The sequence below is a fragment of the Hemitrygon akajei genome, chromosome 1 (assembly GCF_048418815.1).
Source record: "Hemitrygon akajei chromosome 1, sHemAka1.3, whole genome shotgun sequence".
Classification (NCBI taxonomy): domain Eukaryota; kingdom Metazoa; phylum Chordata; class Chondrichthyes; order Myliobatiformes; family Dasyatidae; genus Hemitrygon; species Hemitrygon akajei.
Genome location: NC_133124.1, coordinates 116,369,269 through 116,384,513, shown reverse-complemented (window position 1 = coordinate 116,384,513; position 15,245 = coordinate 116,369,269). Strand labels below are relative to the sequence as shown.

Sequence of the window (15,245 nt, the reverse complement as noted above, 5' to 3'; positions counted from 1 at the left end):
CAGATCCACAAATCCCATCCTTTATGTTACTACAGTATTTCATATTTTCAATCCAAAACATTTGCAGATTTGTATACAGCATGTGTTAAAAGTCTACATCTTCCAAACTCTAATGTTAAGAATTGCTGCACCCTGCTCCATCACTAGAAACTTCCCTTTAAGACAATCAGCAAATGGTAGTAAGAAAAATACAGAAATACATTTCAGTTCCAATAATCAGAAACAAAGAGAAACCATCATGTGGCAAAGAGGAGAAATACACACATGCAACAAGATCAATAATTAGTCTTTCATTTATTCATTAATTGTTTTAAAGTAAGAATCAGTTTTAAAATAAGATACGTTGAGCCATTCATTGGTTACATTCCTGCAACCATTGCTAACTCCAATATTCAGTACCATGATCCTAACAAATACCATCTATCAAACATCTATACGATTCATAAAGAACTCCTTTATAGCTGTTACGCTTGAGGATGATGTTACAGAATATTAGAAATAGATTGCAATGGGAAAAGCTGAGCTGCACTTATACACATTTTAAATGCACCAAGGATCTACCAAGACTCTCCCCTTAGCCCAGTCATCTGGCTATACCTAACCACTTACACAATAACATCTTGGATCCTGCTGAAAGACTCTTTATCAAGTACTTGTAGGAAATCTCCGACACATCAGTTCCTCCTTATGCTTATGGATATAGAGTCACAGAACACTACAACACAGAAACAGGCCCTCTGGCCCATCTAGTCCATGCCAAGCTATTAACCTGCCAAGTCGCATCGGCCTGGACCCAGAACATAACCCTCCACACCCCTTCGAACCATGTACTTAATCAAAACCTATTTTAAATGTTGAAGTTGAACCCACATCCACCACTTCCACTGCCAGCATGTACCAACCTCACTGAAAAAAGCCTGCTTACATTTACACTATCTCCAGTGCCTATAAAAAGTTATCACCCCCTTATAAAACAGGCCTAAAAAAAGCTTTCATGTTTCATTGTTTTACAGCATTGAATCACCGTGGATTTAATTTGGCTTTATTGACACTGATCAACACAAAAAGACTTCTGTGCTGAAGTGAAAACAGATCTCTACAAAGTGATCTAAATTAATTACAAATATAAAACACAAAATACTTGATGGCACAAGTATTCGCCCCCTTTAATATGATACACCCAAACACTGGTGAGTAAGTATTCTGTCAAAAACTACACCAAGACGACAAAAGAACATTCCAAGCAACTCTGCAAAAATGTTATTGAAAAGCACAAGTCAGGAGATGGATAAAAGAAAATTTCCAAGTCACTGAATATTCCTTGGTGTACAGTTAAATCAATCAAGAAATGGAAAGAATATGGCACAGTTGTAGAGTTGGTTGTCCTCAAAAACAGAGACCATGCAAGAAGGGGACTGGTGATGGAGGCCAACAGACCTAGGACCACTCTGAAGGAGTTACAAACTTCAGTAGCTGAAATGGGAGAGACTGCGCATACAACAACTGTTGCCCGGGTGCTTCACCAGTCACAGCTTTATGGGAGAGTGGCAAAGAGAGAGCCACTGTTGAAAAAAAAACTCACATGACATCTCAGCTAGTGTGTGTCAGAAGGTGAGGGACTCTGAAGTCAGTTAGAAGGTTCTATGGTCTGATGAAACCAAAATTGAGCTTTTTGGCCATCAAACTAAATGCTACTTTTGGCATAAGCCAAACATCACACATCATCAAGAACACACCATCCCTACCATGAAGCATGGTGGTGGCTGCATCATGCTGAGGGGATGCTTCACTACAGCAGGCCCTGGAAGGCTCGTGAAGGCAGAGGGTAAAATGAATGCAGCAAAATGCAGGGAAATCCTGGAGGAAAACTTGATGCAGTCTGCAAGAGAACTGCGACTTGGGAGAAGATTTGTTTTCCAGCAAGATAATGACCCCAAGCATAAAGCTAAAGCTACAAAGGAATGGCTTAAAAACAACAAAATTATTGCCCTGGACTGGCCAAGTCAGGGTCCAGAACTCAATCCAATTAAGATTTGTGCTGGACTTGAAAAGGGCTGTACTCACGATTCCTGTACAATCAGACAGAGCTCAAGCATCTTTGTAAAGAATGGGTAAAAATTACAATGCCCAGATGTGCCAAGCTGATAGAGACCTATCCACACAGACTCAAGGCTGTAATTGCTGCCAAAGGTGCATCTATTAAATACTGACTTGAAGGAGGTGAATACCTAAGCAAGCAATTATTTTGTGTTTTATATTTGTAATTAATTTAGATCACTTTGTTTTCACTTTGACATGAAAAAATCTTTTTCTGTTGAACAGTATCAAAAAATGCCAAATTAAATCCATTGTGATTCAATGGGAAGGCTGAATACTTTTTATAGGCACTGTACACCCCTCAATTTTGTATACTTGTATCAAATCTCCCCCCACCCCCCCCCCCCCCCCATTCCCCTACGCTCCAAGGAATAAAGTCCTAACCTATTCAACCTTTCCCTATAGCTTAGGTCCTCAAATCCAGGCAACTTTCTCAGCACTCTTTTAATCTTATTGATAACATTCCTGTAGGTAGAAGACCAGAATTACCACAAATACCACATTGTGGTAATACCACAAATAAGGCCTCACCAAAGTTTTATATAATTTCAACATAACATCCCAGTCTCTGTATTCAATACTATGACTCATGAAGGTCCATGCGCTAAAAGCGCTCTTGATGACCCTATCTACCTGTGATGCCACCAACAAATAATTATTCTCAGATACCTTTATTCTAATGCACTCCTCAGTGCCCTACTATTCACCATGTAAGTTCTACTCTGGCTTGTCTTCACAAAGTGCAACATCTCACACTTATCTGCATTAAACTCCATCTGCCATTTCTCAGCCCATTTTTTTCAGCTGATCCACATCTGACTGCAAGCTTTGATAGCCTTTCTCGTTATCCACTATGCCCCAAACCTTTGTGTGAACCACAAATTTGCTGCTCCAGTTTACTACATCATCATCCACGTCGCTGATATATATGACAAACAACAATGGACCCAGCAGTGATCCCTACAAAACACCACTAGTAACAAGCCTTCAATCAGAGAGGTAACCATCTACTATTACTCTCTGGCTTCTCCCACAAAGTGAATGTCTAACCCAATTTACTACCTCATCCTGAATGCCAACCTTCCATGCAGGACCTTATCAAAGTCCATGTAGACAACATCCACTGCCTTGCCTTCATTAACATTCCTGGTAACTTCCTCTATAAGGTTGGTTAGATATAGCCTACCATGCCCAAAGCCATGTTGACTATCCCTAGTCAGTCCTTGTCTATCCAATTGCTTATATATCTGGTCAGGCAGCATCTACAGGAAAGAGTAAACTGTTGACATTTCGGGCTTAGACCCTTCAGGAGTCCTGATGAAGGATCTCAGCACAAAACATCAAGTGTTCACTCTTTTCCATTGCTTGCTGCCTGGCCTGCTGAGTTCCTCCAGCATTTTATAGGTGTTGCTTGGATTTTCAGAATCGGCAGATTTTCTCATGTGTGTTCTTGTATATCTGCTCCCTTAGAATACCTTGCAATAACTTCTCATAACGTACCCACTACTGATGTTAGGCACATTGGCCTATAATTACCTGGCTTATTTTTAGAACCCTTCTTAAACAATAGAACAACCATTCTTCTGGAACCTCACCTGTTGCTAAAGACATTTTAAATATCTGCAAGAATAAAATACCTGCATTTCTGCACTGCGGAACACCTTGACAGGCCCTACAGATTTATTCACCCTAATTTGCCTCAAGGCAGCAAACATCTCCTCTTCTGTAATCTATATATAGTCCATGACCTCACTCCTATATCACTTGTGTTCATCTCCTGAATAAACAGATCCATTTAAGATCTCCTCTTCTCTTTCGACTCCATGCACAGATGGCCACACTGATCTTCAACAAGGCCAATTTTGTCCCTTGCTATTCTTTTGTTCTTACTATATCTGTCAAAGCCATTAGGATTCTCCTTCAACTTGTCTGACAGAGCAACCTCATGTCTTCTTTTAGCTCTCATGATTTCCTTACGTGTTCTCTGACATTTTTTATATTCAAGTACTTCATTTGTTCCTTCCTGCCTATACCTACAATACACCTCCCCCTTCTTCTTAACCGGGGCCTCAATGGACTAAAGTTTGATAATTGCTCACATTAAATTCATGTAATTACTCATTTGCCAGAAAATGTGGACAAATTTTACTTTATTGGGCAATTACTTGCACAGTATTGGGTATGGATTTATGCTACCTTGAATAACCCACTCAAAAGCATTAAAGAAATAGCACAACTCACATGGGGAGAACTCACTTTATACTTATTACAGTGAGGCTAAGCACAGCTCCAATGCCATGTTCAGGTTTGCTGATGATACCACTGTTATGGGTTGAATCAAAGGTAGTGATGAATTAGCATACAGGAGAGGGATTGAAAATTTGGCTGAGTGGTGTTGTAACAACAACCTCCCTCTCAATGTCAGCAAGACTAAGGAACTGATTCAAGACTTCAGGAGAGGGAAAGTAGAGGTCCAGGAGCCAGTGCTCATCAGAGGATCAGAGGTGCAAAGGGTTAGCAACTTTAAATTCCTAAGTGCTACTATTTCAGGACCTGTCCATGGCCCAGCACACAAGTGGAATTGTCGAAGAAGGCAGCATAGCACCTCTACTTCCTTAGGAGTTTGCTGAGATTTAGCATGACGTCTAAAACTTTGACAAACTTCTATAGATTTGTAGTGGAGAGTATATCGACTAGCTGAATCACAGCCTGGTATGGAAACACCAATGCACTGGAACAGAAAATCCTACAAAAAGTAGTTGATTCAGTTCAGCACATCGCAGATAAAGCCCTCCCAAACATTGAGCACATTTACATGAAATGCTGTCATAGGAAAGCAGCATCCATCATCAGGGATGTCCATCACTCTCTTCTCGTTGCTGCAATCAGGTAGAAGGCACAAGCACCTCAGGACTCACACCACCAGGTTCAAGAGTAGCTACTACCTCACAACTAACAGGCTCTTGAAGAGGATAATTACACTCACTTGCCCATCCACTGAGGTGTTCCCACAACCAATGATCTCACTTTAAGCACCCTATCTTGTTCTTTCATGTACTCAAATTTATTGCTATTTATTTATAGTTACACAGTTTGTTGTCTTCTACATGATGGTTGAATGCCTTAGTTGAGCAAACTTTCATTGATTATCTGGGTTACCTGGGTTTCAGCACCTAAGTTACAGGGAAAGGTTGAACAAGTTAGGTCTTTATTCTTTGGCGCATAGAAGGATGAGGGGGGACTTGATAGAGTTATTTAAAATTATGAGGGGGATAGATAGAGTTGACATGGATAAGCTTTTTCCATTGAGAGTAGGGGAGATTCAAACAAGAGGACATGAGTTGAGAGTTAGGGGACAAAAGTTTAAGGTAACACGAAGGGGAATTTCCTTACTCAGAGAGTGGTAGCTATGTGGAACGAGCTTCCAGTAGAAGTGGTAGAGGCAGGTTCGGAATTGTCATTTAAAGTAAAATTGGATAGGTATATAGACAGGAAAGGAATGGAGGGTTATGGGCTGAGTGCGGGCCAGTGGGACTAGGTGAGAGTAAGCGTTTGGCACAGACTAGAAGGGCCGAGATGGCCCGTTTCTATGCTGTAATTGTTATATGGTTATATGATTCTGTTACTGTTACTATTCTGTAGACTTGATGAGAATGCCCACAAGAAAATGAATCTCAGGGTTGTGTATATACACTTGATAATAATATTTACTTTGAGCTTTGATAACATGACTCATTGTGCAGATGGCACTACATTTAAAGAAATAATCATAAATATACAACTTTTAACATTTGGCTTAATGCACAATTTGGTTTCTACTTTGTTGCTTTCATCCTTCACATTTTATTCTAAACATCATATTCACTTGCCACACAACCAAGGCTTTTTAAATGACAAAAAGATTTGCGCATTATTCTCCACATTATAAAATCATATCATAGTAGGAAGTCCTTTCAATCTGTTTTGGTGCCAGTTCCTTGGCAGACCCCAATTTTTCCCCAATTACCATATACTGTTTTTCCCTCTTCAAGCATTTACCTGATCACCTTTTGAAAATTATTATTTAATCTTCCACCACCATTTTCAGCAACATATCCCAGATCTCAATATATTCTGAAGATGTAGGGGTTAGTAGGTTAATTGGGCACATGGGTGCAATTGGGAAGGCCTGTTACTGTGCTGTACCTCTAAATAAATAAATTACAGCACAAGAGGTCTCTTCATGTTGTCTTTGGTTGCTTATTCAAAGGCTCAATTTGTTATCAACCTGTGCAGTTTTCTCTTTACTCTAGGAAACCCTGTATGAATATCAAGTCATCCCTAAAATACCAAAGGACTTAAGGGACATATCTCTTGGATCTTAAACTTACCAGGATAGAGCATCATTTTTTTCACTACATCCACATTCTCTTTGCCAGACAACTTTTCCAAACGCTGTTGGTGTGACTGTGGAGCAGAAGACTGAGTCTGTTGAAGTGGTGCACCCTGCGCATCCTGGGATTGACTTCGGGATAACAAAGCCCTTGGTTGGCCAGCCTCTGACTGATGGGCTTGAATGGGAATGGTAGTTAGCCCACTGTTTTCTAAGGCTTGCTGTAATTGAATTTAAAGTTTTTTTAAAAAATAAAATTACATTTCAAAGTTGGCAAAGACAAAAACCATCTCATCCAATTACATAAAGTTGAAAAAAAATGTTCAGTTCAAAATATAAGATGACAATAACTGAAAATAATGCAACCAAAATTTTGTTTCCTTTTAAATTGCAGCTCATTAAGAATTTCAAAGGGAATTGATAGCTGTAACAAAGAGGGCACATAATAAAATGTGAACCACTACATTCAAACATTTATTTTTAAATTGGGTAACTATTCTGTTATTAGCTTCCATACAAAGTATTCTAGGAAACCAACACACTACTTTATGCCAGCAATTCATTTGCATGGCTTTGTCATTGTTACTTGCCTGCGAGATCAAAGATTTTGGTAGCTGCTATGGCATTGCAAAATTATTTCTACAGTTGAAACAGAGATGGAGAACTCACTTGCAAGATGTCCTGATTAATACTGCCCTCTAAGGTGATCTGCTGCACTGGCTGCTGAGATGGAGGTCCATCTCCAGTCACCTGCTCCGACAGCTCCAGGAGCTGTTGAATAACATCAGTCACTGCTTGTGCTCCTTGTTGACCCCCGACTGACGTTACTGGCGATGTTCCAACTGCCTGCTATGAGTGAATGAAATCCAGTCAGTAAATCACACTGGTTACTAAAATTAGGTGTTTTCACAAAAAAAGTGGTCTGGTCTCAGCTGCAGTACTGAATTCAATTCTATAAGTAGAAAAGATGGAATGGCATTAGAAAGGATCCTAATACCTGAGATGAGGGACTACATGTACAAGGATAGACTAGAGGGGTTTGGACTGTTTCCTTTATAAATGGCAATTTGTGTAAGCTGAGTACACATTCAGGATTAACAGTCAATTTTTTCTTAAAAATAACTCGGAACCATTTTAGCACAAAGCCTCTGGTGAATATTACCCTGGAAGATTCATAAGTATAAAGTGAAACAGCATGGAAACCGAAACTCCTGCTTGCTATGCCTCTGCTGACCAATGAGTACCTGTTTATACAGGTACTATTTAGCCTTTTGTGCTGTGGCATTTCAGGTGCTTATCCAAATACTTAAAAGTGGTAAGAGTACCTACCTGCACCATCTCACATTCTCTTCACATCCCCTCAACAATCTTCCACCTCTTGCCTTAACTCTATGACCTGTGTTTAAAGGCATTTCTGCTACAAGCATTGTTCCACTATCCGCACTACACTCAGTGGCCAATTTATTACCTCCTGTACCTAATAAAGTGGCCACTAAGTGAACGTTCATGGTCTTCTGCTGCTGTAGCCCATCCACCTCAAGGTTCGACATGTACATTCAGAGATGCTCTTCTGCACACCACTGTTGTAACGTGTGGTTATTTAACATACTGCCGCCTTCCTGTCAGCTAGAACCAGTCTGGCCATTCTCCTTTGACTCCCCTCATTAGCAGGTGTTTTCATCTACAAAACGGCTGCTCAAAAAATGTTATTCTTTTTTTGCACGCACCATTCTCTGTAAACTCTAGAGGCTGGTGGGCATGAAATTCCTCAGCATTTTCTGAGATACTCAAACCACCCCACCTGGCACCAACAGTCAAAGTCACTTAGATCACATTTCTTTTCCATTTTGATGTTTGGTCTGAACAACAACTGAACTCCTTGAATGCCTGCATGGTATTATACTGCCACATAACTGGATGCTGCCACATGATTGTTGATTAGGTATTTGCATTAACGAGGTGTATAGGTGTACCTAATAAAGTGGCCACTAAGTGCTTGTCCCTCATACATTTTTTTTTAAACTAGTCCCCACAGCCTTTTCCAAACCAAGGAAGACAAAGCCGACCTAATTTGTTTCCATTCATTGCTCATTTCAGGCAACATCTCCAAGTAGCTTCTCTGAAGTCCCACAAACAATCACATCCTTCCTGTAACATGGAAATCAAAAGTGCACAAATCGCCTCAGCTGTGGTCTATCTAAAGTATAAACTGAAAGAAACGGGAGTTAATTGTGCCATGAGGAAAATCTATCTTTGTACAACATGTGGCTAGAATTTGGAATTAGAACATTAGAAAGTTTTTGATAAGGATAGGCCATCAATCCAACAAAGCTTGCTAAATTCCTATTCACATAGTGTGTTGAAATAATTATAGAGTTTAAATTGAAAAGTCTCTAAGGTACTACTCTCAACTACACAATAGGTAGTTTGTTCCATGTGTCGATATTACTTGCTGTGTAAAGTAATGCTTCCTGATGTTAGTCTGAAATCTCCTTTTAATAAGTCTCCACCTATGGTCCCATGTCCTTGGTGATGGATTAATTCTGAAGTAGCAGCTGGCATACACCTTACTTAGACCCTTAATGATTTTAAACATTTCTACTATGTCTCCTCTCATTCTACATCTACTTAGGCTAAAAAGATTTAATTCTTTCAATCTTTCTTCATAGCTCATATCTTACAGACCTGGAACGAGTCTGGTCACTCTTCTCTAAACTCTCTGCATTGCCTTCACATCCCTCATAAAATAGGGAGATCAAAACTGTACACAGTACTCATGGTGTGGCCTCACAAGCTCATTATACAGTTTAAAGGGAAAGTCTGTAGACTTGAACTCCACTGAATGCATTATGTAGCTCAACTTTCTATTAGCCTCCCTAATTACTTCTGTGCAGTGAGTCCACCAGAACACCCGAATCATTATCATACAGTGCAGTTTCTAACTCAAGACCCCCATTGTATATTTACATCTAATATTTCTACATCCTATATGTAATATTTTATATTTACTTACATTAAATTTCATCTGCCATTTATCTGTCCACAACTTTTTACTGCTTGAATGGTATCTTCTGCACACCACTGTTGTAATGCATGGTTATTTTAAGATACCTTCCTGACCTTCCTGTCAGCTTGAACCAGTCTGGCCATTCTCCTTTGACTCCCCTCATTGACTCCCCATCCCCCAAATTTTGTGTCATCTGCAAACTTCATTAGATTATTTATTATATGTTTATCCAAATCATTAACGTAAGTTTTAAAACTGCAGCGGCACCAAAATGGATCTCTGCAGAAACCCAATTTTAATATCTTCTAGGTGTGAAAATGATCCTGTTTTTGAGCCAATTCTGCACCCACTTGCACATCTTACTCTGAATCCCCACCTCTGGTAATTGGATTATTAACCTCTTTTGGGGTACCTTGTCAAAAGTCTTCTGGAACTCCAAGTAAATGATATCAACCGCTCTATTGTTATCATAAATTTTAGTTGCCTTTTCATAGAACTCCAGCATATTAGTAAAACTTGATTTTCCCTTTCTGAATCCATGATGTTCTTATCAGCTGTTTTTCCCTCATCTCATTTGTTATTAATGCTTCCATTCTCTTACCTACGTTACACGTTAAGCTTACTGGTCTATAGTTGCCAGGGTCAGAGTCGTCACCTTTCTCATGTACCAGGACATTAGCCTATTTCCAGTCCTTGGGAATTTCACCAGTTTTCACTGACTTTTGAAAAATACATGTTAGGGATTTGTATATATAATCACAAACCTTTCAAGTACCCTAGGATATATGTTGTCTGGCTCTAGAGTTTTATTAGCTGAGGCAGGACTTCACTTTCTATGATCTCATGTAAGTCACTTAAAACAACCTTATTTTTCTCTGCACTTACTGGCATTGTGCATAGGCTTGAAGGCATTTTGCTCTTCAAGACCAAAATATATGAGCTATAGATGCGAATAAGTAGATGAGGAAAAAAATGCAGGAGTGTATAAGCTAATGCACCAATTTGCACTGTATGGCAAGTTCAGCAGCAGAACTTGCCAGTGGGACTTGATCAGCAAATTTAGGATTTCTGTATGTGTGTAGGAATTTCAAAACTTTTACAGATTATTTATGTCATAAAACGCTAGCAATTGAAACACCAAATTATCCATGCAAAACTACTGGAAAATCCAGTGCTCTGAGGCCAACTCCATGTTCCTAAAGGAGCCATTGCTGTAGTATGGCATTGTTCTCTAAAGCATAAGACTCCTTGCTATAGTTATTACTGCCACAGATAAGAGAAAGCAATGCTTAAAGGTAATAACTTTGCAATGATTTAGAGTATTACGCAGAACACCTGGTGGTGGAATTTGACTTAGTTGCTATAAATCAATGACCACAGGATGATATATAGCATAAGATATGCCTATATTTATACACCTGCAATGTAAAAAATGTGGACATTTTATAAATATCATTACCCTCAATCTCAATACATTTAAGTTATATGTAACAGTTTTGTCTCACTGATGAATTGCAGTTGCCTGCAGTTTGCATGCATGCACAAATACCAGAACTAAATGTCCTGACATAATCTTCTTTCAATAAAACTGAAGAACATTTGTCAAATTATCAGAAACTGACTGCACAATGGAGACTAATTCATAATGTAGGCCAACCTACATTACTGTCTACACATTTGTATAGGTGAACACAGAATGATTGGGCAATTATTCTATTTAATGGAAATCATGTCAGAGACAGACACAATTCTAGGTAATGGAAATGTGGCAGATAAAGTGGGTTTTTCATGTAGGATGTTAAATCAAACACGATTACAAACAACTACTTGGTCAGATATCTTGAGGGGTCGGAAAGCTTTGTGTAAATCTTAAAATGACAGAACAGCAGGCCATTCTGTTCACTGGGTCTATGTTGGATCCCAGGGGAGCAATCCCATTTTTCCTTCACCCTCCCCCCTTTTATTTCTCTGTATCACTACAACTTCATCTCTTTCACACATGCCAATCAACTTCCCATGATTCTTTCTTTCATTAATCTACACTGAGGTTACAGTTAGTAATTAGTCTACCAAATGTTCTTGGGCTGTGGGAGGAAAGCTGAGCAACTGAAGTAGCCACATTGCCATCATGGAGCGAACGTGCAGATTCTGTGCCCAGGATCAGGATTAAACAAAGGTCCTTGGAGCTGTGAGGTAGCAACACTAACTGCTACCCTTTGGGTTTTTATAGATGTGAATTCGAGTAGTTTTCAGTCCTAGAAGTTGCTTTCTTTTCATTAATTTTACTGACTTGGGCAAAGGCGCAAAGGAAATTATGTTGAAATTGAATCAATGTACCAAATTATTTGGTCATACTATGAGAGATAGGGGGTGGTATGGTCATGCAAGAGGGTGAACAGAGATGGTAGACAATTAGTGGAGAGAAGTAATTTGTTACACAAATTGCCCACAATACATGACAAATTACATAGATCCACTGCAATGGTTTGGATAGTTATGCATAACCATGGCAGTGTAGATATTTATACAAGTGGAATGTGCAAATCTGGCCTAACTTGAGAAATATCCTTCTTATAAGGGCAATTAATGAATGCAAGATAAAACAAATTTAATTACCGGTACACTGTGCGCAGTGTCACTTATTACTCGTGAGGATTCCGATCCATCTGAGTGCATTCTGTTGATGTGTGCATTAAGGCTGCCCAGCTTTCGAAACACACAGCTACATTCCTCACACTGATAAGCTGGCTGGTCCCCATCCTTCACCTGCGTGTGAATAAAGAAAGCAGTTTCAGCAAAAAAAATTAAAAAGCTGACATTTACACAAATAATTTACTCCCAATGACCACTGAACACGAGGTATTACACTGGAACAACCCTCTTCTTTATAGAAGACTAAAAAAGAGGGAAGATGCTGCACAGGAGCATTCTGCTCATCAAAAGCAACAATACAGTTCTATTAAAATTCCGACACTTATTTGGTAATGCTGTTCGAAACCCTGGACTGACTGGCTGGCTTAAACTCCCTGTTAGCTTCAAATGCATGTTAAAGATCCTTCTTTCCTGTGCTCAAGACATAATTCTACACATTAGCAAAGAGGGGTGACGGGGAAAGATACAATTCATTCCTGGCCCTTCCACCTAATGCCAGCTACAGCCTTCTATCATTCTCAGACTGAATTAGTTTAAGGACAGTATTTGTCCTGTCATCATTGGATACAAACAATAATCCAGATTTTGCAGCTACCCCACAGCTGTTTTCCCCAACAGGATTTATGGGATCATCCAGGGGTTGGAGGGAGTGGTTTCACTGAACTGGGGCTTTTTCACAGTGAGAGAATGAGCCCACCAACAGAAGGCTGGCAGGTAGCTAAGCTATGAACCAGTCTAAAGGACAGTCAAACACTTCAATGAGGGATGGTGGGGTGGGGGGGGGGGGGGTCCAATGGTGACAAACCCAACTGATGGCACTTTATGAAATCAGGAAAAATACAAGCTGCATTCTAATACACTATCTGCCATTTTTGAACCCCTTCACTGCCTTATTTGCCTGCAACCAAAACCTTCTCAGTGCTTCCTTGTACATTACAACTCTAAATCTTTTATTCAGATTATTGATTTTGGGCTGTGGGTTAAATACCTGAAACTTGGGATTGTAAGCAAGAGTTACACAGTCCCAAACCAAAATCCAATTAGGGTCAATAGTAATTGAGTCAGTGAGTCAGGGTGAAAAACTCCAAGTTCCTGGGTATCAATGTCTTTGAAGGTCTATCCTGGGCCCAACATATTGAAGCAATTACAAAGAAGGCATGACAGAAGCTATATATCATTAGCAGTTTGAGGAAACTTGTTATGTCACCAAAGACCCTCGCAAATTACTACAGATATACCATGGAGAGCATTCAAACTGGTTGCATCACTGTCTAATACGGAGAGACTACTATAAAAAGAATTGGGGAAAAAAAACTGAACAACATTGTAAACCCAGCCAGCTCCATCATGGGCACTAGCATTCTCAGCATTGAGGACAAAAAGGCGGCATCGATCATTAAGGACCCCTATCATTCAGGACTTGCCTTCTTCCCATTGCTATCATTAAGGTGCGAGTCTGAAGCACTCAATTTTTCATGAACAGTTTCTTCTCCTCACCCATCAGTTTTCTGAATTAACAATGAACCCATGTACATTATCTATGTTTTTGCTCTCTTTATACATTACCTGGTTAATCTTTATATATAATTCTTATAGCAATCTATAGTTTTAATAATGTACTGCAAAGTACCACTGCTGCAAAACAACAGATTTCACAACATTTGTCAGTGATATTAAATCTACAGCTTAGAAACTCAGCTCAGAAACAGGCCCTTCAGCCCACCACATCCTTGCTGACCTTTTTGCGCATGTATACTAATTTCATTTGCCTGTATTATAGGCATATCCTCCGATGCCTTGCCAATTCAAATGAATGACTGTACTGACATCTTCTGGATAGATCATGAAACCATATATTTCACTTCTTTTCTGTCTTTTACATTTGTTGTTCATCTTGGATGTGATTCGGGAACTGTTGGAATCCGATTTGCTGTTTGGAGATCACTTGGGTGTCTCAGCGCTTTGCAGTATTCCAGGCAGCAGAGGCAGCATATGCGAACTTCAAAGCGGCCAGGCCACGGGACAGCTGTGGGGTGCAAGCCAATTATCGACTCCATTTCACCAGTTAAAGCTTCCATTGTTAATTGATTAAAGCTATGAGAGAGAATGAAACATCGAGGCGGATGTGGGAGTTTGGATATTGCTTGTGTGCTTCAGTACTCAGCAGTCTCCGAGAGGACTCTGCACAAACCTTAAGGGGGGGGGGGAGGCTGTGGGACAGGGTGCAAGCCGATGCTTGACTCCACTTTGATGACGAAAGCTTCCATTGTTCACCGATTAAAGCGTTGAGGGAGATTGAAACATTGAGGCGAATGTGGAAGGTGAGCACCGGCTGCCTGCTTCATGATCGCTGAGGATCGTTCTGCTGTTCTGCTGGACAGGTGCAAGCCTGCTGCTGTCCATGGAGAATGTTGCCCACGTTTTCTGTGTTTTGGATGTGGACTTGGGACTGTAGACTTCTTTTTCAGTCTTACAGTTGTTTTTTGTATTCTATGTTTTTCACCCAATCTTTCTCACTTTTTTTGTGCCGTGAGGGGAGGGGTGGAGATTTGGGGGTCAATGTGCACCCTCTGTTTTGTTCATTTTTTGTGCAAGAGGAAGGATTCGAAGGTTAATGTGCCTGTTCCATTTTTGTTCCTTTTTTTGTGCAGGGTGGGGGAATTTGGGGGTTGATGCGCGTGTTGCCTTTCTTTTCTTTCTTGATTTCATGGCTTCCCAGAGAAGTAGAACTTCAGAGTTTGTATACTTTGATAATAAAAGAATCTTTGAACCTGATCCTACCAGTTCCTATGCAGTTCATTTGAGATATCAACTCTTTTCAAAAAAAAAATTTCCCCTCAGATTCCATAATATTGTTATTTTTCTGAGTAACTGTTTCTACCAGTTTATTTCTATTGTTTTATTTCACTAGGTGTCAAAATGGTTGTTGTGATATGTCTAGTGTGCTTGTCGCTCCTTCAGCTTCCACTACTGGCTAACAGTCTTGAGAAAAGGAGAGCTGAATGTGCAAGCCTCTCCCTGCCAGTACATAGCCTCTCCAACAGCAAGCCTCTCGTAGTGCCTCCTCACTGGCGACATATGGAAACTGAACTCCTTTTAGACTCAGGCTGAATTACA

At 39.9% G+C, this 15,245-nt stretch overlaps 1 protein-coding gene across 4 annotated transcripts in view; it reads right to left on the bottom strand.

Annotated features, from left to right (window-relative positions):
• The window catches only part of LOC140730323 (zinc finger protein 236-like), a 161,454-nt gene that overhangs the window by 85,471 nt on the left and 60,738 nt on the right, over nucleotides 1-15,245 (bottom strand). For all 4 annotated transcript variants that reach the window (XM_073050576.1, XM_073050586.1, XM_073050604.1 and 1 more), the window contains 3 exons: nucleotides 12,093-12,242; nucleotides 7,139-7,318; nucleotides 6,468-6,690 (listed from right to left, as the gene is read on the bottom strand). In XM_073050576.1, coding sequence (XP_072906677.1) covers nucleotides 6,468-6,690; nucleotides 7,139-7,318; nucleotides 12,093-12,242 — 553 coding nt within the window. The remainder of the gene's footprint in view (nucleotides 1-6,467; nucleotides 6,691-7,138; nucleotides 7,319-12,092; nucleotides 12,243-15,245) is intronic.